Source organism: Bacillus rossius, chromosome 1 (genome assembly GCF_032445375.1).
Source record: "Bacillus rossius redtenbacheri isolate Brsri chromosome 1, Brsri_v3, whole genome shotgun sequence".
Classification (NCBI taxonomy): Eukaryota; Metazoa; Arthropoda; class Insecta; order Phasmatodea; family Bacillidae; genus Bacillus; species Bacillus rossius.
This window is the reverse complement of record NC_086330.1, coordinates 297127842-297153303: the sequence shown is the minus strand read 5'-3', so window position 1 is coordinate 297153303 and position 25462 is coordinate 297127842. Positions and strand designations below refer to the sequence as shown.

The following is a 25462-nucleotide window of genomic DNA, read 5'->3' as shown; positions in this document are numbered from 1 at the left end:
TGTTCTGTTGACTATTTTCAGTAGCAGAAAATTCATAACGCTTGACTTCATTATATCTCACACAAAATACTATATTGTGTGAAATGTCAATCACTTCACGAGATGCAAATCTACGGTGCAATGCTGTTCCCACACTTAACAAAACTGGTGATATGTATGATTTAGGACGGCAAGCATACATAATCGCCTGTCCTATTGACGTGTTTTTTCGCTCTGTTTTTTCATGTTGTGAGCTTTGGGTGGAAATAAAAACACCAAAGAAAGTCTCCAACAATGCGGGAATTTTTTTTCTGTTGTAATTTCACTTGAACATGGATAAAAATCCGGAGGTACTACAAGTGACCTGATTTCTTCAAGCACAAGCTCAGCAGCTTTTCTAACGATTCTTACTTTCTAGTCAATTACAACTGATTTTTTTTCTGTGTACCATTTTTCATACAACAACTTCTCAGTTTTACCCTTGAAATTAACAATACTTTTTCTCCCTGTAACTTCAGTGATAGTGATACTATCCCCGTAACGATTCTTCAACTTTGTCTTCACGTAACTTCTGTCATAACATTCACCGCCACAGATTTTCATATAGTTACAAAGTTCTGTCAAAGAAAACTGACATTCGTCACTTTCTTCCAAATAATCACAGAGTTTAGCCAAATTTTCGTTCCTTTTCGCATCAATAGGCCGTCCAGCACTAGAACTTTCGCTGCTACATAGATTGCGACCAGTTGCAAAAAGAGTACTACATGATATCTAGCCTCTACTGCAACGATATCACTTATGACCTGATTTAAGTAGTTTATAACCTGCCTACCCCACTCATCATCCCGCTTCTGTGCGATATCACTTATGACCTGATTTAAGTGGTTTATAACCTGCCTACCCCACTCATCATCCCGCTTCTGTGCTTGCTTACGGATTTTTGCTTCTTTTTCTCTTAGCTGCTCCACTCTATGCACTCGATTATTGCGACGATCTTTTGACAGTTTCTTGAAATCAATTATCTCTGCTTGCTGTCCACAGTAAATACACTCACTTTCAGGAATGAATCTTGTACTTGAACGAAGTTCTAGCTTCCGTTCGTCTAAATTGACCTCATCTGTTTTATCATTTTCCTTTGATGCAAGGTGAAGTGCTATAGCCTTAGTGTTTATATAAATAGCTCTACAATCTTTATGAAGGTTAACACTTACCTTGCCGATAAAACTTTCTGCTTTTCCATCTTGTCTCTGTTCACTTGCACTTATCACCGTTTGCAGACCACGACCAACCTGTGTAGTTTTCGACCCGTTAAGAAGAAGCTCATCACAAATAATGCACTTATCACTGGGAATAATAGCGTTATTTTTTGAGACAATATTTTTTATTCTGTTTTCAACACAACGAGCCTTCGACAACATTTTGACGGACAGTTTTAATGAACTCGCGATTTCATTCTAAACAAATGCACGTTTACTCGCGTGTATACATCAAACTTAGTTTTTTCCTCAAACGCCATATTGCTACGGTAATAGGAACATGAATTAACTACAGACAAAATTTTGTTCCGTTTACTATGGTGAAACCACAGCTAACCGAGACACGACCGAACTTCCCGGAAAGTTGTGATAAACTGACGATATTGCGCGAGTAGCAGACCTGTACGTGACTACAGAGAAAGGCTATTTTCTTTGACCGTTAGGATTTCTGGGACGAACAACCTCTCACAGCTAGGGTCATAAAATACGGTCAAACTCTTGCAAAAACATCCACCACCGCTCTTTGCCACTAGCAATTCAACGAAGTCAGCTAGGCGCAGCACTCCAATAAATTAACTTAGAAAAAAAATACAAAATATGTAATTCTATCAATACATTTTACAACACAACTTATGTTTTATTAATTTTCTGGAAAAAATAATATCATACGAATTATGTTATAAAAGTGACAAAACTCAGTACATTTACAGTGTATCGTTTTCTTCAATTGTTATGTAGTAAACTAATTTTATACAATTAAATATATATATTTTTTTATAATATAGGCTACATTAAAATGTTGCATAGTTCTGATCAAAAATAATATAATGTATTAGAAATAAAAAAAAGTTATATTATTTTTGGTATTAAAATAATTTTTAATAATACAATTTTTGTATCAAAATACGATCACACATATATAAAACCAAAGGTCCTCTAGAATTTTGATTTACAAGTTCCAAGCAGAAATTGTTTATTGTTAATTTTATTGTATCAAAAATCATTCATATAAGAAAAAATAATATGTATATCTCAATAGATGTAACATGAATACACCCTATCATATGCATTAACTATATTTTAAGTAATCCCTAAATAAGACCAAGTTTATTGAGTGTCGCAGTACGCAGCATATTTCAAAGCCCGCCGGCCGTGAAAGATCAGTACAGCCGCAGTACACTGCAACGCTCGGGCAGCTTTAATGAGCCAACTTATTATGCTAGACTCTTTATAAATATACTATCTTAAAGCTAAAAGTATAATTAAAAACATTTATTAAGACATTTTTTCGCATTGGGCTCTTTAAATCGGTGTAAATCGCATTTTTATCTGGGTGGCAAAGATAAAAAAAAATGTCGTGAATTAATCGCTTTATATCATATCTTAAATATTATAATTTTTAAATTTTTCTAACAATGGGTGTATTAGTTTCTAGATTAATTTGGTAAGTTTACGGACTGTCTAAATTAAAAACTGTATAAATGGGTAGCATTTTAATGGACTGATGTAAGTTGCTGTCACCTAGGACTTAAGAGGCCGTGTCAGTAAATTTTTATTTCCAATATTCTGGTCTAGAAGTTCTCTCTTTTAACAGTGAGATTTAGTGGCTTATTCAACCGAAGTAACTGTAACCGCAGCGCGTGATAAAGCTACTATACCGCCAGATTACTCGACGAAAAATGTATCTGGTTCCTCGACAATCTGAGAGGATGACAATCTGACCGGCGGCTCACTAGGAAATTGCGGATGCGGGGATTCAGAGTCAAGAAACCTCACATTTACAACTGTAGTATGAGTCGTATCTAAAAATTTTAATACTTTAAATGTATCGGAATACAATTAATCTTCAAACATGTGGTAATTATTCTTTATCTGGATGTAATATTCCGTGAAAAATAATGGTAGTTGACATTAAAAAGTATACGAAATTCATAGTGTAACGTTTTAAAAGGATAATAACATAAATTCTTATGCTTAGATATTGCATATGCATTACACACAATCTAAATACAATCTCACTTAAGTCAGACTACCTAATTTTTTTACAATGCACCATCATACAGTTTAACAGAGGTAGGAGAACCTCTTATCGATGTTGTTTCAAAGAATCTAAATTTACAAATATTACTATTTATCTTATTATGATATGTATCTTTATGAATAAGAATTTACAAAAAAAAATGAATTGATTACATTACACTTTAACATTACAAAATACTAAAACACTAACAAAACTTAGTTTTATATATTGCTGTAGCATATTAGAAGACGAAATAACTCACTAGACTAACATTAAGAGGGCTGTATCACAAATTTACTTTACAGAGGAGAAAATATCTTTTAAAGATATTTCATTACCTCATTGATTACATAATACTGCCGTTGATGTGATCGTAGATATAAAGTATTGAAAAATTAGATTTCATTATGTTTATGTAAATATTTAGAAAACGTTATTGCTTATAGATGCTCATTATTTAAATAATAAAGAATCTTTTACTTTTATGTACTGGACAAACAAAATACTTATAAGTTAATAAGCTTAGTTGAATAACATCTTCAATTTGTATTGAATTCAATGTACAAATTGAAAATCATGTACAATGAATGCAACTGATTGAATTCAATAAATATTTGATCTTGTGAAACGGCCATAATGGTGATGTAGATAATTATAGATACTCACATGCATTTTGAGAGTCCGTATAAAGCCTATTACAATTCTATAAGTATACATTAAAATGCTTTTAAAATAGACATGTGTAATATAATTAAAACTTGTTTAAATAAGATCATAACAAAAAAAATTAAAATCCTTCAACAGTAAGTTATGTTTTATAAGATTTTAACAAAACACACATACCATAAGAGAATATTAATCATGCCACATAATTCAACACAAAATATTCATTCCAATAGGCGCTACGTAAAAATAACTTCTATTTTTATGCTGATAACTTTGCATTGTTTTATATATATCATTATTTCTAACTTTTAATATTCTCCACACATTAACTGAAATTAAGTATTTTCAGAGCCTTAGCAAATGTTGGTCTGTACCACATACAGTTCGTACGATATCTCTACGTGAAACACATACAGTTCATTATTTGTAATTTTAATTATATTTCCATGAACATAATGAAATTAGTATAGGGCCTAGGTTGTTCACTGTTGAGTACTTCTGAAGTATTTTCATTGTGAGTTAACATACATACCAAATGCCATTCTTCCAGTAAAGTTACAAAGAAGACAACAAGATAATATATGTATAATATATATAATATGTATAATATATATAATATGTATGTAGTACCATATTTTAAACCCCTATTAAATGAATAATAACTCAATCTCTTTTCTGGACTATTAAGTAATAGTTTTTGATTACTGTTATTTGTAACTTAAATAAAATGACAACTAACAAATTAGTAAAATATATAATTACGTGCGATATAGTGACAGTTTTACTTGGACGGCAAACGAATATAATAAAATGTCTATGACAATGTTAACTTTACTCATTATTATGGAAAGAAACAAAATGGGCAGATAAGCATATTCTACGCTGACATTTAAAAATGCTCAATTCAAAATGAACATTTCTTCCCGATGACAAACAAAAAAGTTGTATGGTCGCGAATAATACATTCGTATGGCGTCACATCAGCGGAATATTCCCTTGGCATAAATGTGTGAAGTCTGTGACACAAAAACAAATGAACGAACAGCTTTTTTTTTATCGGATGTGCAATCGGAGACCCTTGGGGTGGTTGAAGAGTGTCAGGTCGGTCGCCAGACCAGATAGTGAAAGCTCAGGGGCTTAGGATAGAAAAGGCCTATCTCCAAATTATTAAGTATAAATGTTGTCATGAAATAGTTAAAGACTTGATTACAACCAGGTTTTTAAACCCATCATGATCATGAAGACACTGATCGGAAGGTAATGTACAATACATTTCAATGGCCTTTTCAGTTTTTGCTAAATAATTATAAATATAAGCAAAATTCCACTGTATCTGGACAAATCAAAATATTGATTATATTTTTTTCATCACAGAAATAATATATGATATGATAACTAAATTTGAAAAAAGCGGTTATGTTAAATGTATTGTATACTTTCAGTAGGCAAACTTTCTGGCCCCTACCTCTTATAGACTTTGAGAAAAACTGCCTTTTAAAATAACATTGATATAGATAGGAGCGCAAATTTGTGACACGGCCTCTTAAATGCAAATTTTAGGTGATACGCACAAGGTCTACAGCGGTAAACTTTCGGTATGTTATTAAGCATAGTCAACTCTACCACTGTACAAAAATTCAGCTTTGGACAAATTTTTCACAGATTTGTGCCTTTTTAAGTCTTGGTTTCCTGGACTATCAGGGCAGTGTAAACCCTCGGGTACTGGTGCCCCTGGTCTAGAAATATAAACAGCGCCTTGACACGAGTGGCCTTGGGTGCTGCTGCTGTAGGCTGAGGGGAAGGGGGGCGGGGCCCGCCACGTCATCTCTCGCTGCTCCGGACACCTCTGTGTGCAGGCGCTTCGCATGCTTGCAAGTGGCGCCAGTCCAGCCACTGTGTTGTTGATTGCTTGGCTCAGGTTAGGCTTCGCTGTCCGTCATTTCAATAGCTTTGCTTGTCACCTGGGTCCACCCACTGACCGTCCCCCGGGGCTGAGTTAGCCGGGTTCAAGCTAGGCTGTAGGGGATCTAACTCCCTGGGTGTCTCCAAACTCGTGGGCGTAAGATACTCAACCTTTACGTCACTTTAACTCGCCTGTGCGCGCGAGACACACAGGCACCTTTTTTTAGCCTTGTGTTAGGCTGAGATAGCATTGAGAAGTGCTACCAACAGCTTACCTTAACTAGAATTCTGGAGCTGCTTTTGGAGACGTCCTTCCTCCACCGCGGCGCAGCTGGAACTCCTTTTCCCTTTTTCCTTTTTCTATCCAGTGGGAATTCCTCTTGGTTACGAGTGTCGTAGAGAGTTGTGGACTGTTCAGAAAATTTTGTTGCTGTATTTCGTAATAATTTGTTCCGGAAAAAAATGTTTAGTTTATTTAAGTAGTTTTTATTGAGCGTAGAGCTTATAAATATGTACTTCATTTTTTTATATACAGTCTGTTGTTAGAATATAAATAGCGCAGCTCAAAAGTCTTGCGGTTGAGTCGCGTGTATCGTGCCGAGTTCTTGAGTGACTTAAGGTGTCTTGGGGACCAGCATGAACTTTGGTCGCTTGTATTTTCTTTTCACAGTCTAATCGTACAGTCTGACGCTACGGATGAGCGGGTTTCCTGTGCTTGTTTATTTTGGTAAAAATGGGCTGCTTGTTTTTGCATAGATTCGAATATCGTGTCAACGTTCAGTTCGCTGTGTAGTGGGGTGGTGGGAACATAGCGAGACATTTGCGCGATGTGCCTGATCGCCTTATTCTGTGCCACTTACAGCTTCTTTAAGTGAATCTTCGCTGATTATCCCCATGCGGGGACTGCGTAGGTTAAAATCGGCCTGATACAGGCCTTATAGAGCAGGCTGCCATTCTTGCCGCCTGTGTTCAGTAGTGGGTACAGTTTTGACATTCGGGAGTATGTGGCAGAGATTTTCATGTTTGTGTGTTGTTGCCAAGTAAGTTTTGTATCCATGTGGATTCTCAGGTATTTCACGCATTTCGTGAATTCGATCTTTTCCCCGTATAAACGTAGTTGCTGTAGGTTGACTGGTATCAGTCTGCGGGAGAATACGATGGCTTCTTTTCTGTTGATGTTCACTGCTGTGTGGCGGTGAGTGAGCCATTTTTCGAACTTGTTTAAGGCTTCCTGTACTTAACTGACAGCTAGGTAGGGCCTCGTGGAACTGGCATACAGCGTCGTATCGTCTGCATAGCAGGCAGTATGTGCACGAGTGGGTATAGGAATGTCGTGGACATAGATGTTAAAGATCGTGGGGCCCAGTATGCTGCCTTGCGGGACCCCAGCACATGTCGGTCTACTGGCGATTTACTCCGGGTAGGCTTGTATGGACCGAGCGGTTTTGTAGTTAAAAGACCAGCAGGTAAGTGAAGCAGTCTTGACGCTCTATGGTGTATAGTTTGCGCAGCAGGTCTTCGTGCCACACTCGGTCGAAGGCCTTCACTATCTCCAAGAAGATGGCTGTAGTATATTGTTTTTTGTTGAATCCGGTCGTGATGTGTTCGGTAATGCGAACTAGTTGGTGTGTCGATGAGTGTCGTGGTTTGAAGCCGTATTGTGCGCTGCCAGATGTTGGTTTAGCCTGGGGATGACTATTGTTTCAGTCACCTTGGAGAGATGTTTAGAAGGCTGATAGGTCGGTAGTTTTGCGGGACGGTTGCATCCTTGCCAGTGTTGAGATGATCTTTGCTGGCTTCCAGGATGATGGCCAGGTACTATTGTGCAGAATGTCGTTGATGCAAAGAGTTATGCTGAGTTGGAAGTAGCCCTAAGATTTTTGATTATGGCTGCCACTTCGCTGACCGTTGCGAGCGCAGGCAGGTCTCGCTTAGTGCGCGCAAGGAATTGTTGTAGTTGTTGTAGTTGTTGCTGTACGGATGCGGTGTGCTACGGTGACAAGGGTGTAATGTTAGGGCGGAATGCTTGCTCCAGAGTGGCTGCCAGAAGGTCAGTTTTTGCTTGCGGTGTAAAAGCAGTTTCTGTGTTGGAATAGTCGCTTTTGAGGGCGGGATGATTAGTTGCGTCCGCGTGAGTTGTTTAGTTGAGTGCCAGAGGGTGTTAGCTGCTGTACTCCTTTACCTTGGCATCTCAGTTGGAATTTCATTGCGTAGTGATTTGTCGTTTAATTTGCTTTTGTAGCCTTTTTATTTATCTCTTGTATTCTGGGAGTTCATTGTGTTGCCATAGGCGGTGGGCATGGTTGCGGGCCGCGGTCAGTGTTGTAATGTGGTCAGGCAGCTGCTGACTTGTGTTGAGTGCTGCCTTTTTTAACCGACATCAAAAATGGAGGAGGTTCTCCATTCATCTGTTTTTTTTATGTTTGGTACCTACCTCAGAACTTTCGACTGGGTAAACCGATTTTGATGATTCTTTTTTAATTTGAAAGCTGGTGCTTCCCGTGTGGTCCCATTTCAATTTGGTCCAGTTCTGACTATGGCATCCATTATAAAACCATATAAGTCTTAAATTTACATTAAGTATGTGCGCGACAAGTGGACGAATAACTCAATATCACCCCAACCGATTTCGATGATTCTTGTATTATTGTAAAGGGTATTTCTTAAAGTATTATCGTATTATTGTTGCTAGGAATATTGTAGTGTTCCCTTGGCTGACACCAACTCCAAAATTAACAATAATTGTAACTACATTATACCTACCTTCTTGCGTGGTAAACACATAGATCGTACCTACATATTGACGAGTAGAAAAAGTAAGTTGATTATTAAGTTATAGAAGAATACGCAATTATTGTTTTACTTTTTAGTGCATATTTATTTGTTTTGGAATAGTTTTTTTTAAGTTGGTTTTTTTGTTGTCAAAATTTGTGTTTATCTTTGGTATGGACAGTTCAATCGCCCTTTGGAGTGTCTTGGTGAGATATTTTTCACTATCGTTGACTTCCTGCGGAGTCGTGGGTTGTGCTCGTAGCTTGAGGTGGCCATCGATGTATGGAGTTGAGCCGATGCCAGTTGGCTTTGCTATAGTTGGGCAGTGGTGTTGTGGACGAAGCTGCGGTGTGAGCGTCTTCCAGGAGGACAAGGACGGGAAGGTGGTCGGAATTCATTTCGTTTAGTACTTCCAGTTCGTAAATGAACGAAGTATTTTGGTATTTGGTGAAGTCTAGGATGTCGGGAGTTTGGTTTTTGGAATCTGGGATGTGGATGGGGTTGTAGGGGGTGCAGACCATGTATGGGCGCGTTTGCTGGTGTTTGTGGAGGAGTCGGCCATTTTAAGTGGTGCCGGCGCAGTTCTAGGAGTGGTGTTTTGCGTTGATGTCACCTAGGGCAAGGAATGTACGGGAGCTTTTGGTTAGTGCGGCTAGGTCTGTGGTAGTGATGGTTTTGGCAGGAATGGGCGTAGAGGGAATGTATGGAGCAGGGTTTCCTGTTGACGGTTGTGAATATCGCTACTGCTTATATTTTGCCGAGGTCGGGCAGTAGTAACTCGTGGTGTTTGATGTCCTGTCGAACAATGAGTGCTACACCTCCGCTGCTGTGCCAGTTGCCCGGGAGGGCAGTTGCTGTGGCTCCTGGTGCGGGCCGATCTTTCCTATACACCCTGTAGCCTGGGAAAGCGAGTTTCCGTGTGGGTGAAAGGTGTGTTTCTTTTACCGCAAGTATTTGAATGCCGTGCCTTTGGATGAAGTCTTGGAATTCGGCGAGCTTAGGGCGGATGCTTCTTGCGTTGCAGGTGGCCAGTTTGTGTAGTTGTAGAGTGGCTTCTTTTTTATGCTATTGTGCTGTCATTGGAGAGGATACCAAACATTGTCATAGCCAGCTCTGCTGCCAGCTTTATCTTGTGCACTTTGTCTATTGCAAGGTCAGCATGAAGGATGGGTAGGGAGCAGGAGTTTAGTGTTTATCTGGGCCAAGTTTGTGGCCGTGGCAGTGTTCGGCACCCTTGTGCTCTGAGCCTTAGGCAGGCTGGTTTCAGTAGATGGGGGCATTTGTTGTGCCGTCTCCATCGCTTCAGCCGTGCGAAACATGACTACATTTTTCGACGGCTGTGGTCTCGTGTCATTTTGAACAGCGGCCAGGCGCTGTTGCTGTGGCTTGCCCTGGGTGTGCGGTGTGCGGCATGTGTGGCGGCTGTTGCTGTCGCTGTGAGGGGCGTGGGCCTCTAGTCCCGCTCGGGGCGCCGCTGGTGCGTTTGTTTGCTGGGCTGTACCGCGCGGGGCTGTTGCGGGAAGCGCTGGTGCAGCGCGGTGATGTAGGCTCGTTTGATTTACAGTTGGCGGTTTTGTGTGGTCCCGCTCAGAAGCGGCGCACAGATTTAAAACCGCATTGCTGCGTATTATGACCTAGCCTGTTGCAGTTACCACAGGAGCAGAGGGCCCTTCGGGTATCTGTATTCCTCAACCCGCACTTCGAGGCCTAGGACACTTGTCAGCGATTTTGCAGACTCGAAGTTCCTCGGGACGTCGAGTTGATACATTTTTAGTGGAGCGTCGTGACGGTTGTACATTTGATGAACAACGATCACTTGTACGTGGTGCTGTTGCAGCTGCGCTCAATTCGCCGAGTGTCTGTGTCCACCGGAATATCTTTACTAACATATTTCAGTGGCTGTGATTGGCCCACATTGCCCTCAGGCCAGAGTATTAAAAAGGCAGGAGAACTTTTAATAACCTGAGTATGTAATTCTACCCTGATGATGGCGACTGCAACGTCGACTAAAACATTGGTGATATATTTGCCTTGGACGCGGCTACAACCCAAGAGCCAAGCAACTTCAGACAATGGCCGCGAACGCCTGCGATCTTTATTGACATCCTGAAGATTTTGTAAATGGTGCGTTCGCTCTCAGAGATCTATACGCCGTTCGACGGCCATCTTGGTCTGACGCACAGAGTTAGTTATTTCTCTTACTTGTCATTACTATTAGTATCGGGAATTTTCTTGTAGATTTATTTCGCTAGCTCGTGTAATACTTGTTGATAAGACACATATTATCACCAGATATTTACTAGAATGTATTTCCAAGCAGTGAAATGTCGTGTAAGTGATCATGCGGGATTCAACCCCCATTAAATAATGTTTAGAAAAATCTGGTTGAAATAAATTTGAGACGAAACACAAAATGCAAGAGAGCTATCGGTGTATAGTAGCATCGCTACACTAACTGTAATTTTTTTTTTACGCGAAAACGTCTCTCGTGGACCACGAGGTAAAATTTTACAGGAAAGAAAAGAAACTCACGTTTTTATGAATGTAATTATTTATATTTTTTTAGATTAATCTTAAAATGATATTTTACATGTGTCAAATGCAAATAAATAATTACTTTATATTTAATACATTTAAAACGGGCCAGAGTGTGCAATAGTGATCCGGATGTTCGTATGGAATGAGCTACTTGACTGTAGACTTGTATCGGAATCCCTAAGAATACGAGGGTTCATATTGCCACGCGTATCAGCTTGAGGTGTTTCATTTGCTTCGTCTTCGCCCATCTGTATCGGTTCTTCACAGTTCGAGTTGATTTCAACCATCTTAGAGTTTGGCCCTACACCAGCGCCCAAAGCTTCAAGTCTACGGCGCTCACGAAGGCGCCTCACTCGCTCTGTTGATAGTTCTGGCGCTCGTTTGATTCGGTACGAACCGGCCTCTAGAGCCCTGTCCCGCCGCCTCTGGTACTGTGATTGTGCGGCATTTCCTGAAACAAGTCAATTTAGAATGTTTGTAAACTGTCAACCGGCACCATTTTTCACTCGGCAACATTTTTATTTCTGCTTACCTCAACCTTTCAGAGCACCTAAATATACACTCGACGACACACAAATAACTCGTGTAAACATTACCGTTGCGATGTTATGACTAATTCTTTGGTCGCGCAGAGTGAATTTCGAGGCTCTTTTTCAAACCCTCTCCCCTCCCTGCACATTGACATAGTTGCACGATGGCATAATTGCAATAACAGGCAATGTAGAGTGTTATATTTCCAGAATATGTACAATACTTAGCGATACAACCCTTGAGTCACGATATATGTTCAAAGTTTTGGTACAACAAAGGCGTTTCATCGCTAACTCTGGCGGGAAGGCATTTTAAAGCTGTTTTCAGGTTAAAACAAAAAACTCAAATAAAATTGAAAATATTGGAACTAGATAACTAAATAACTAACTCCACGCGTAAGGTCGATACCTGAAGGGCTGTAGTTGGACGGTTGTTGGTTATCACAGTCGGTTCAAGAATCGGTTGGGATCTTGATACGATTTCCGCTCGAAAAGTTGGCTGCCGTGACAGAGACTCCGAGTGGAAACTAAACCTTCCTTTTTGTTCGGTTGGCACGGTCGACCGCAGCCGATATGGACCCCATCGCCGACTCCGCGCGTTATGACTCCGGACTCGTGTTTACGAAGGCAGTTAGGCCCGCCGGTGTCCGGATAACGAGCCAATTACATTTCTTCGCGAAGCACTTCCGCCAGATGTTCGCACCGCCCGTCCTTACAGCCTCCTTCCCAAATGCGCGTCGCGCGTCTCCCCGGGCGAGAACGAGCCAAGTCGCACCGAGGAGAGGAACACACGTAACAAAGTAGACGTGCATAATGCAGACATTATCACATTAGTCACGTGGAACTCTTTCAAACCAGTATTACTTAGATTTATTTCACTCCAGGCTGGACACAACTTGCCAAGAGTTTTTAGAGTTCATATTAGTTTATATTAAGGTTATATTATCTGGAGGGTACACGTGGCTGGGTAACCACCCCTCTTTGTTGATAACAGGCTCGTGGTCGTCAAATGCGTGTCAAGAGCTTTGTAGTCAGATCCATGAACGTGAAGCAGCTGAATATATCTTTTATTTGCTGTTCAATGAAGTTCTTGGGGGGGGGGGGGGAGTGTATTTTAACTACTATGGGTACCTTCATGACCTATGGACCAAGTGTACTAATCTATCCTTTCCTGGTGTTTGTCATGATTTGTTCGAAATCATTCGGTATCTTGTACTCTTAAAGACTTTCCTATAATCTCGACCTATTTACCAGTACTGCACCTACACGAAATAGTTATATACCAGTTTTAGCAGTTTGAGATTAAGTGGCGACCATACTATATTAGGCCTAGCAATGAAAGCGAATGTGTAATATACGTCCCTATGAAGCTTTTAATTGTAATTACTTTGAAATTACCTGTTTTTTAATTTAATTTATTGTCCATCAACAAAAAATACCTATTTCAAAAATGAAATCCGGAAACAACCACTGTTCCCACCTCACCGTGTTAACGATGTTAACAAACAACGACTCGGATATCTTGAGCAGTTTTCAAATCGCGTGACTTCTTTTGAAGCTCTGCCCTCTGTGTGTGCCCAGGGGGGCAGGTCGGGAAAGTGTTGTAGTCCGTCTTACGTCACTTGTCTTACATTTGACAGATCTCAAAATGGTGTACTTATCTTTCTGACACTGATTCGAAACATTATTTTGGACATACGTCATTGGTAGTTGGCACTGTATGTCATAGGGAAAACCAGCAATGTCGCATGTCCTAAATAATGTTTTGAATCAATCTTTCCCATTGCAATAATCATACAAAGAATCTTCTGCCACTGTTGTTCTGTAAACGTTTTAGTTTTAACAACTTTGTGACACAGTCAGTGTTCGTAAGCAAGCATGATGCTTTGCAAGTGACAGTTGGGAAATGGCTGCTACTTTTAAGGACTTTCACAGAAGCCCCTCGGAGGTGGTGTTGCTCCCAGCGCCGCCTGGCGAGACGGCCCAACGCGCTCATCGCTCGTCAACGTCCCCCGCCACCCCCTCCCCACTATCACTGGCCTCGAGTCGAACACCCGAATGATCCGCCTTCGTACATTTTTTTTGCTGCTGCTGTTGTAAAAGAGAAAGTAGTAGGTTAGGTATGTTACATAAATAATATTATCACAAAAATTAATTATACTTTCGAGAGAATTGAATTTTTCTAACCTTAAGGCGATTGTGTGAGCAGCATTAAAAATATAATAGAACCATATTAATGAATATTCTGAAAAAAAAATTCATTACAAATCTGGGATATAGAGTTGCATGAGACAGCGGTGGACCCAGGACTTGCACGGAACTGTTCGGGTGTAAGGCTTTCTGTGACTACTGGGCTTCCCGTCTGCTCAACCGAGCATCGGTAGCAATTTTTATTAGGACTAACACCAGGAAGTGCCAATGGCGAACACGTGATTTGCATCAAATTTCCAGTTGCCTTTTTACACTCTAAGAATCTTCAATATACTTCCCGATTTAATAACTGAGAATACACCTTAAAAATTTAGTAAACTAAGTGTTCTTCGTAGTTCAACGTATAGACAACGCTTTGAAAACTATGCCATATTCGATTTATGTTGTAGAATGGTAATATTGCCCGTGAAACAATATTTTTCTTCTATATACTCTACAAGTTTTGAAGGGTTTGGTAATGCGGTAAGTTTATCCCTGCAAGTTCTTGTTCAAACACATAATATGACATCTTCATAAAGTAATGGGCGCGGAATTATGAGTAAAGTTAGGTAACTAGTTATAAGTGTTATTCGCAAATTTAAGTGAACAATTCTAGGAATTCACACACAAGTAATCTAGCGGTAACGCGGTCTCCTAGTCGTGCTGCTTACTCCTGAGGCTTGAGGCGAAGACTGCAGCTGTATCGTTGAAACAAATGCTAATCTTCCGTGTAAGGCTTTTAGATTTAAGTTTGCCAGACGCTAGGTCCTGAAAGGTCTTCAGTTGGTGGTTGAGTTAGTTCATTACGTTTACACAACTTTTGGTCATCATATCGTTGTTAAAGACACGTTGCCGGGCGTTCCTTGTAAAAAAACATTATTGAAGTGAAACGTCTTTAGCCGGATGTGAGTAAAGTTTCAAGGCCGAAAGTTAATACAACGTTTTCGATTTTTTGTTCCTAGCCTAACTTAAAGTTATTAGTGTGTAGGAGGGGTCTGGGTAGGGACGACTCTAAGTGTGTCTCAGGCTGAAGCCTAAACGCTCTAATCATGCAGGGTTTAAGCCACGGGGAGAGGAAGCATGCATCATGTGCTAGAAGGGGATTGCCAAGTCCAGAAACTAAAATTTTTCAGGAGAAGCAAAAAACTAATTCATTTAAAAACTAGTTGTTGCAAGCAAAAATGGTTTCACATCTTTGAGTAGTCATACATTTGGTCTGTATTCATACAATAAAAGAGTTTCTTAGTCCCCTGTGAAACCATCAATCGGTGACCAAAGTAGATGGACTTGGGATGTTATTGAAATCACCGAATTTGTTAGGGTTTATTTTTTTACAAAATCATGATTTACTCTGTTTAATAATTAATGTATATTGAAAGAAACCTTTGTAGTAATACAGGAATGAATAAAAAGTACATACTTTTATATCATAAGCAAAGAAATAAATCATTTTTCAAAAATATACCCACTACACACATAGCATAGCTGTCATGTAAACAATGTTCTTTCATACATTTTCTGTAATGTCTTCATAGTCTCCGTCCTCATTACACAACTCATCAGATCCAACTAGCGAGTTAATAAAGCTCACCGCATCCGGTTGTAAATACTTTAACAAAGACCTGACATCATCAAGTTTCTTTTGTTGAACTGGGAGTTGTGTGCTGTAAGCTTTACATTCAGGGATATTTGGCTTAACATTGGGTTTTAAGATGCGAAAGAATTCTGGCATCATTCCACCCATTGTTTTATCGACACAAACATCATTGATATGGCACCTATCAAACTTGAACAGTTTGTACTTGGTAACGCAAAATCGCTCGTTGTTTTTCGTAATGCTGGATTTGAAGTACTTCTTGAAGCCCCCTTGGAAATCAATGATTTCCTCTGTTTCTAAGGAACGCACAAGGAATTTTTTCTTTATCAGTTCTACCCATCCTTCGTACATCTCCATAGTCTCCACTCTTCTTTTCATTTTTTCAATAACAGCAAAATGTTGATCACATGGCAAAAATGAATGGCCTCGGACTGGGAACATCTGAGTAACCTTTACAAATCTGTGCACATAGACTTGAGTGAAAAAATAATGCATCATGGTTCTGTTGTGGTTCTGACCAATACAACCATCAGAAAACACAAACAGCTCTTTACAATTTTCTGGAAGGTACGTGTTTATGTATATATTTAGACAGGAAATAACTTCGTTTGCACCTTTTTTACCTTTCGTTTCTGGCCATGTGAACATTACACTTTTGCCAGTTCTCAAATTTGTAACAGCAAAGTTGTGAAGCCACAGTTGCCTCTTGTAAAAAACATCGCTAACCTGAAGATGGGGGAAGGGAATATTCTGCTGAAAATCAAAACAGATTGCCTGTGCATTTTCATTGCCCTGAACATACCCACTTGCATCTTTCATAGATGTTCTAAATTTCCTTGCTTTTGCTTTGTGAAGTTTCAGAGTCTGTTGCATTTGTTTTCGAACCACTCCATTTTTTTCAGCGCAAATTTTGACACGATACTCTTCACAGAAAGCACATAAATCCGACCGTGGTCTGCCAAATGGATAATTAAAATGTTCCTGATAGTAGCGAAGAAAATACTCATATTTCACTGTACACTTTACATGCTTAGGATCTGCCCCACCTTTTACTTGCAAGTATGTTTCAGGGTAATGTTTTTCAAGGAACAGTACATACATTTGCATAACATCTAAATCAGAACGCAAATACCTTTGCTTCGCTCGTGACCCATAATGCTGAACACAATATGGAAAGGAACGTATGTGAGCATCAATCATTTCTTTAATGTCTTCAGATTTCGCCCTTGGTCTGTTGTTGTGACATCCTCTGTTGTCTTTTGGTGACACACCGGCGCTATGAAGTTCTGTCAACCGTCTCACTCGCCCAACACCTATTCCAAACAAGCTGGCAAATCCTTCACGGCATACAACAGTTTCTTGTTCACCAAGTACAACCTAAAACATAATAAATGTAAAAGGCGCTATGAGAATAGCCAAACATATTATTCAAAATTAAAAACACATCTTTAAAGTTTCAGTATTATTTTATTAATATACATTATACTCACAGTGTATATATACTGTTTTTCACGCTGCAGGGACTTCTCTCCTTTTCGTGGTCGTCTTCTGTCAATAGCCTTTTCGCGTAGAAGTCCATACAAATAAGAATCTTGGGCATCTTTGCAGGTTAGATTGTTAAGGTTAGTTATCAGCAACTCTTTTGCTTCATCAGAATATTTTGTAAGACAGCCTCGTTTACACCTTAAATAAATAACCAATTTCACGTAACACAGTAAAGTACAATAAAAAATAAAACACAGCATAATCTGTGAAAACAAAATGTAGGTACATACCTGCACGAAGTTCCTGTTTTACGGGCCTTTATCCCTTTACCACTTTCATTAATATATGGTTTACCTTCTCTTCTTAAACGTTTACGTACATTTTTTGCCCATGCATTCTCATTTCGTTTCCTTTTAACTTTAAACGTACTACCATCATCAGTTTCGGTTTCGTGGTCAGCCATGTTGGGACAAACAATAATTTCCATAGACTATTATGTGAAAAAAAAAATGTATTTCGCCCACATGTATTTCAGAGTTTTTCGTTACCAACCTTATTATCCACATGACATTTAAATTCTCTTTGGAACTGCATGTAATTCCAAAAGATAAAATATAAGCAAATTAATTAACATTATAACAATTTTTTGGATAAAATACCAATAATTTATGTAACTGCAATAATAAAATTTATTAGTTACTTTCACCTCACTCAGCTAATTCCCAAAATACCTTGTGCTGAATTTTGAGGGTGTTTCATACATTAAAATATAAATATCCATATTTTTCTCAGCCCTACTGCATATTGTACAAAGTGCATCTGGTCATTCGTATAGTTATTTCAAGAACCTCCCAAGTCCAGGACTTGGGATTGTCTTGACATCACTACGGTTTTCAGATGGCATTTAATGCAGCAAAAATATAGAAAGTTGGGTAGCTTATAACACCACTGCATGCGGCACATTTCATACTACAACTTGCAATGATAAAACGATTTTGGTGAAATACTGGACTTGGGTCGTTTTTGAAATCACCGTATCAATTGGCGCAATGACTAACTCCCCTCACTGACTATCCTAGACTAAAACTAGATAAGTTGGGCCCAGGTAAAACCTGCATAGACAAAGGGAAAACCCTGGGCTCAATCATGCGGGGTGCAAAGATCATGCATTATGCGTGCAGGTTGGTCACGGGAAACAAAAGGATGGATCTGGAAGAAGAGTTGGCCAGAGTAGAAAAGAGTCTACCATGCGGCGGGTTGGGCACTTGGACATTGCGGTCCGCATTGGTTTGGTTGGAACTAATTGTTTTGGGGGTGACTTTCGTCGTTTCCCGCCAGGCTGCCAGCCAGCCTAAACTAAATTAAGAAGGGGGATTTAGATGTACGCCTGTAAATTTAAATATATAAACATTAAAATATGTTTGAATTCGGTAACTTTAATTTCATTAATTTAGTGCTTTTGTCGCGAGCTGGTGCATCGGAACTACACTCAGGAGAGGAAAGTGCTTCAGGTTGACCGAAGTCGGTTAGAGAATTTATCCAGTCCTTTATCGCGAAGCCCTAGCCTCAGCTTCTACGCAATCGTAGGCTACGGTTGTATGAAAATGTGAGGGACGATGGTGTTGGAGGGAGCTCTAATATTAAATATAATTAGGTTAAATATAAACATAACTAAACTTAATGAACTGCCAACATACATGTGTGTGGTTCCCATGTCATTTGGTAATACAATTGGACGCACACTGCCTTTACTTGTGATAAGCACATAGGCAGATTTGTTTCCGCCAGTCCGTAACGATTCATTTGCGAACTGGCGTGGGTCTGGCGCGTGTGCACGCGCCCAGGACTAGCGGGCGACAAATCCGCGCGAAAGGCGGAACTAGTTTTGTTGGAGTGGGGTCGCGCGCCGCGCGTTGTGATTGGCCGGCCAACTGCTCAGCCAATCACGCGGCACTACGACGGCCGGTGCGCCAGGAGTGACTTCGGGCGTTTGTACTTCTGTTCCACGTCCGGATCATAGTTGTCGAGCGAGGAAACATGTAGATTTTAACTATTTGCGCATTTATCGTAAGTCTGTCCAGTTTGGATGTAGAAGTCTTGCAAAGTTTCCGACTCGGTTTCACGATGCAATGCTTCGACAGGGCAGTACACTGGGGCGTCTGTAGAAATTGGAATGCATCTATTCTGAATTCGCTGTAGTATTATCAAATGTGTCGGCGCTGCAGTGGCCCGGACAGGGGATGCATAAGTAATCATTGGTCGTATGAGGGCTTTGTAGAGCAGTAGGCCAGTTTTAACTCTGCTGCCACATCGCCTAATCATAACTGGGTACAATGAGCACAGTCTAGTTTAAGCTTGCGCTAGCTTGGTGTCTATGTGGTGGCGCCATGTTAGTTTTCTATCCATGTGAACGCATAGGTATTTAACCACATCTTTGTGCGGAATCTGTTAGTTAAACAAACTCAATTGTGGTCTGCGGGCGGGAGGTTTTTACGAGTAAACGACTTCGTTGTGTTCACTTTAATGCACCATGTCGTGCACCACTTTTCTATCTCAGTGAGCGCAACTTGCAGCCTAGTCATGGCCAGCTGTAGGTTATGTTATCTGCTACATAGGACAGTATCGTCCGCATAGCAGACTAACTTGACGAGTCGATGAGCGGAACGTGGCATGTCTCGCACATATACATTGAACAGAACAGGGCCTAGGATGCTGCCTTGTGGCACGCCTGCTCTAATTTGCTTTAATTCTGTCGTTGCCCCTTCAGTTGACACTTTAAATGTTCTGCCTGCTAGGTAGGATGTGATTAGCTTGACATAACAGTCAGGGAAATCTGCCTGGTATAGTTTATCGAGAAGTCCTGCATGAAATACTCTGTCAAAGGCTTTCTCTACGTCTAAAAACGTCGCAACAACATAGTGATAACTCGTGAACTGTCGAATGAGCGCCGCGAAAGCCAAATTATTCATTAGGCAGTAAGTTATTGTCGTGTGTGTGACAATTTAGTTGGTGCAATATTATGCTTTCGGCTACTTTCGAAACAGTACTAAGCAGGCTTATTGGCCTGTAATTCTGAGGCAGTTTTTTGTCTTTACCTGGCTTGTGGAAAGCTATTACTTTAGCTTCCTTCCACTGGGAGGTAAAAATACTTAGTCTGAGCATTGCATTAAAGCATTCAGCCAAATATTCCAAGGCCTCATCTGGGAACTGTTGAGAACGATAGCTTGTATGCTGTCATTCCCATGGGTTTTAGCGGCTTCATTTTCTTGATAGCTCGCTTGATTTCCTGTGCCTGAGTTAATAAAGGCTCAGAAACAGTGAGCTGGCGCAATTTCTCGCGTAATTCGCGGTAAATTTGCGCTGTCTATTGTCTATCGCAAGGCACCATGTTTGGTTGAAAGGCTGCTTCCAGAGTATTAGCAAAAGCTTGTGCTTTGTCAAGGGGTTTGAAGGCTAGGCCATTATTGGTTTCGAGGGTCGGAATTTTTTCAGATTTGTTCAAAAATCGCTTCGTCATAGTCCAGGCACTCCCGTCCTGAATATTTAGTCGAGCGATATTTGCTTCCCACTGGCTGCTTCACCACAGTGAGATTTCTTCAGAAATAATTATTTGTAGTTCATTTATTCATTGTTGTTATTTGGAGAGTGCGTCGTCGTGTGTATTCACGACGCAGTCTGTTTTTGCGCGATATCAAGTCGCGTATGTATGCTGGCAGTTCGTCGTGCACTAACTTAACCTCCTGGGGCGACTGAATTGTTGCCCATTGGAAGGGAAGCCTTTCAGGATTTTTCTGACAGTAGTTTATTTGTACAGAGACTGGAAAAGCAGCCCATCCAATTTCTGAAAACACGCTCCTTTAAGAGTTTAAATAATCCTGAAAACTTGCCCCTTGGATGGGCAGCCCATCAGGATTTTTCTAACAGTAGTGTTTTTGAAAGGTTGTCTGAATTGTTGCCCCTTGGAAAGGCAGCCCATCAGGATTTTTCTGACAGTGGTGTTTTTGAAAGGTTGTCTGAATTGTTGCCCCTTGGAAGGGCAGCCCATCAGAATTTTTCTGACAGTGGTGTTTTTGAAAGCTTGTATGAATTGTTGAACCTTGGATGGGCAGCCCTTCAGGATTTTTCTGACAGTGGTTAGTTTGTAAAGTGACCTAACCTAACCTAACCTTACCTAATCTAACCTAACCTAACCTAATCTAACCACTGTCAGAAAAATCCTGAAGGGCTGCCCATCCAAGGGGCAACAATTCAAAAACACCACTGTCAGAAAAATCCTGATGGGCTGCCCTTCCAGGGGGCAACAATTCAGCTCCCCCAACCTCCCTTTCTGGGATGCACCGGCTTATACCATCCTGGACTTCCGCAGTAAATTTAGTTATCGCGGTTTCTAACCTTTCGCTATCATTTATGTCGCCGATGTTTGACAGATTTTGCAAGACGTGAGTTTTAAAGCCTTTCCAGTCGGCGTGTTTGTAGTTCCGGATTTTACGTGACGGGTTGGTTTCCGTGTTCGCATTGTCGAAAATTAAGTGAACAGGGAAATAGTCAGACGACATGTCGTGAACAACCTCGAGTTCGAATCCCGAGGTTACACACTAATTATTGAGGACAATATCTAGTATGTCAGGTAGATTGTTCAGTCTACCTGAGTCGTGTGCGGGTTCAGAAGGAGCATGAACTTGGTAATTTTTATTAAGCTGATGTGTGTAAAGAAGCCTACCATTTGCCGTCGCACGCCTGCAATTCCACTCTAGGTGTTTCGTATGTATGTCACCTATAGCTAGGAAGTTCGGGGCAGCCCGATACAGGGCATCCAGATCAGCTACATAAAGGGACCTACCTGGTGGAGCATACATTGAAATGACTTTAATGTTTTGTTGGTTTATGTTTAAGTTTATTCCAACATTTTCTAAATTTTCAAAAATGGGTAACTGGCATACAGTGTGTTTTGATGCTGCGGTGAACTACCAAAGCTACTCCTCCGCCTCTATTTTTCTCTCTGTTGCGCCTATAAACCATATAGTTTAAAATTGTAAGTTAGGTCTGTCGGCCGCAAGTGCGTATCGTTAATCACAGCTATTTTAATTTTATATTTTTCCAGGTGGTAAATGAATTCCGGTATGTTATGTTATGTTGCCGCGCGCATTCCAGAGTAGGAGGGAATGAAACCTAAACATATCGGCCGGGGTTGTTGTGCAACTCGGGGCCTGTCTAGCTGCTACCATTTAGCTTGGCAGCTAGAGATGGACGAAGCCCATCGCCTCGACGTTTTCCGTGAGGGAGACGGTCGTGTCACACCATATTACCATGAGCTGGCAATGGGGACAATGGTCGCCGCCAGATTTTCATCAGTGTTAAAAATGCGCGACTGGTGGAGTACTTTTTTGAATTCAGCCAGCCCTGGTTTCGGGGCTGGCTGCTCCTGTGTCGCGGGCGGGGCAGTTGTTAGCACTGGTGCTGTGTATATTGCCATGCTTACCACAGGTGCAGGTGCTTCCTGTGGTCTAGTGAGCATGGGCATTCGCTTCGCTGGAGCTGGGACAGCTCTGGCTGCCACAAGCTTGTCCGGCCCCGGCTTCGAATGTCTGTCCTGGGTGGGACATGGGGGCTTGCCTTGGCCATTTTTGTGGCCCGTGGGGTGTTTTTGTACTCCTTTTTCTGCTTCCAGGGGTTGTTGGCCAGCACTGGGTAGTCCAGCTCGTTGTAGCTGGGCTCGCAGTGCTGTTCATGGGGCGCGAATCGGTTACCTCCTGCCTGCTGCAGGTAGTCGCCGAAGCTCTGTGGAGGAGGGTACCTCGGAGTTTCCTAGGTGTTTTAGCCTCGTGGGCCAAAGTAGCCCTGAGGGGCCCTCTTTGTCGGTTTCGGCTGTGGCTGCATTGCGGCCCGCCTGTTGTCCCTCAAGTCGCGACGAGACTGTTGCTTGCGCTGCTTGCGTACCTGGGGTGGGAGGTGCCTGCGGGTCTCCTTCTTACAGACCTGGCAACCCCTGTAGTTTGCACATTGCTACTCCTTGTAGTGCACGCGCATCTTGTACTCCATTTGGCGCCCGGTGGGGTCCATTACACAACCGGCACACAGGGGCCGCATGGCAGACCTTGCCAACATGATTGTTGCGTTTGCACACGCTACATTGGGAGGGGCCTGCGGGGCGACGGTAGTCGTCGACACGCACAAGCATGCCGGCGAACTCTTTCAGAGCGTAGATGCACTCAGAGTCACAGCTCTGAGGCATCCTGATGACGAGCGCGTCACACTTTTCGCGCCGTTGCCGGTTCTCCCAAGAGCCAGTGGTTCTGGACCGGCAGATTGAGTGCGGTGAATTCCTCCTGGAGGAAGTCGGAAGGTGTGTGGCGGTGCACTCCGCGCAACACAAACTTCTTGGGCACTTCGTCCCTCTGAAGGAGGACGGAGTGTTGGGCGCCGATCGCCTGCAGGGATTTCACTGCCCTGTGGTAGTCTGGGATGGATGACACGTTGACTTGAATATCATCACGGCCACGGTTCTAGCACGTGAATTTTTCTTTCACTGCCTGCTTCAGGCAGTGTAAACCCACGGGTACTTGTGCCCCTGGTCTAGAAAGACAAACAGGGGCTTGACTCGAGGGGCTTTGGTCGCTGTTGCTGTTGGCCGGCGTGGAAGGGGGGCGGGGTCTGCCTCGTTGTCGCTGCAGGCACCGGGCACCTCTGTGTGCAGGCGCTTTGCGCGGTTTCCAGTGGCAACTGTCCAGCCACTGGATTGGTCGGTGCTCGGCCCGGGTGGGACCTCGCTGTTGGTCATCTCGACAGTGTCGCTTGTCATCATTGTTCTCTTTCCTGGCGCCCGGGGCTGAGTTAGCCGGGTTCAGGCTAGGCTGTAGGAGATCTAACTCCCCGGGTGTTACCAAGTTCGTCGGTCATCACACGTACACTACAATCATCTGTCAACTGTTACCGCCTGTGCGCTCGAAGCACACAGGCAATTTTCGCAAGCCGCTGGATAGCACTTAAAAGTGCTAGCCACAGCTTGAAGCGTTGATCTCGCAGAGCAGCTCCGGGACACGTCCGTCTTCCACCGAAGCGCAGCTCTCTCTTTGTGAAATATTGTTTTTTTTTCCTAACCTAACTAAATCTAAGTGTATTTGGGAGGGGTCAGGGTTAGAGGAGGGACCTAAGTGCGTCTCAGGCCGAAGCTTATACGCCTAGTCATGCTGGGATTAACCATGCAGGGAGAGGGTCGCATGCATCGTGTGCTAGGATGGGATTGGCCAGCCATGGAAGCAATTGATGCCATGACTAACTCCCCTCACTCATAAATCTAGACTATAACTAGATATAGTTTGGGCCCAGGTAAAACCTGCATAGACACAGGGAAAACCCTGGGCACTGTCATGCGGGGTGCAAATTTGCATGCATTAAGTGTAAGAGAACACAGGAGACAGAGGATGATCTGGATGAAGAGATGGACAGTGTTGAAAAGAGTCTACCATGCGGGGGGTTGGGCACATGGACTCGTGGTCCGCTTTGCTTTTTGTCCAGTGCTGGATTTAGTGACCAGGGACGCAAGCGCCCCTGGTGGTGAGTGGCTACACTGACCACTCACTCCGCTGCCAGTCAGCACGTGAAACATTGTTGTGAAACGATATCTGATTCTAATCTGTTGCGGACGGTGCAGAGAACTTGGTGGTCCGCGGGCTCCACGTGGCGGCGTGCGGCTCAGGTTGAACCCTGCCATGCTGCAGGTTGGAACCCGCCTGCGCCTTACGCCACCCTGACTTGGGCTGAGGGCAACACAACGGGGTTTGAGCTTATTGTGATCCAGTCATCTTCGCAAGAAAATCGTGTTCTTTCAAGTACGTATTATTATAATTACTTGTGTGAATCAGTATTGTTAAAAAGTGTTATATGAATATTGTTTTAGCTGTGTAACTAAATTTTTGTTGTTGTTGGAATGCTTTGACTCTTTATTTTTGCAAGGTAATTATTTGTCACGAATTATATTTGAATAACTAAATAACACACCATGCTATAATTATGAGTCCACGAGCGTGTAGATATTTAAGTCCAACTAAGTATAAGCTAGTTAAAAAATTTTTTAACAAATTCCTTGTGTAGAATATTGTTTTTATTTTTACTTTGTATAAATATGGTTCTAATGTAAATAATTAGTGTGAGGGAGGTCCGTGCCGTTTAGTTATCGCGTTGCGGATTGGCGGACATGTTTTCATTGTTCATTCATTCGACGGCAGAACATTATAAATGCCTATGAATGCATTGAGGTAGGGGAAAGTCTTACAGTACCGACCACCCTAATGTTTTTGAATGTAACTTTAAAGGGATGTACAAAATGACCAGTTAAAAAATTTAAAATGTTAGCTCAATCAATCGTTTATAAAATAAAACTAACAATGTATCAAAATATTATGAAGTATATTATTTGAAAACAAAATCAAAAATGTCATAATATATCAAAGTTAAAAATGTGTCGTCCAGTACCGACCAGTTCCTCTTTTAGATGATTAAAAATCTTTATTTCCTAATAATAATAGTA

General features: G+C 41.7%; 2 protein-coding genes across 2 annotated transcripts in view; both read right to left on the bottom strand.

Annotated features, from left to right (window-relative positions):
- Positions 1-25462, bottom strand: part of LOC134527786 (short neuropeptide F) — a 186011-nt gene that overhangs the window by 63955 nt on the left and 96594 nt on the right. The gene's annotated exons all lie outside the window — the stretch shown is intronic.
- LOC134527784 (uncharacterized) lies at positions 14536-18280 on the bottom strand. The gene is made up of 3 exons (XM_063360732.1): positions 17226-18280; positions 16941-17133; positions 14536-16827 (listed from the first exon to the last, which is right to left on the bottom strand). The coding sequence occupies exons 1-3, from the start codon at positions 17420-17422 to the stop codon at positions 15361-15363; spliced, it is 1857 nt and encodes a 618-aa protein (XP_063216802.1). The 5' UTR covers positions 17423-18280; the 3' UTR covers positions 14536-15360.

Coding starts and splice junctions, on each gene's coding strand:
- LOC134527784 (XM_063360732.1), bottom strand. CDS start 17,422: ATGGAAATTATTGTTTGTCCCAACATGGCTGACCACGAAACCGAAACT. Junction 17,134..17,225: donor AAAACAGGAACTTCGTGCAG/GTATGTACCTAC, acceptor TATTTATTTAAG/GTGTAAACGAGGCTGTCTTA. Junction 16,828..16,940: donor AAAAACAGTATATATACACT/GTGAGTATAATG, acceptor ATTATGTTTTAG/GTTGTACTTGGTGAACAAGA.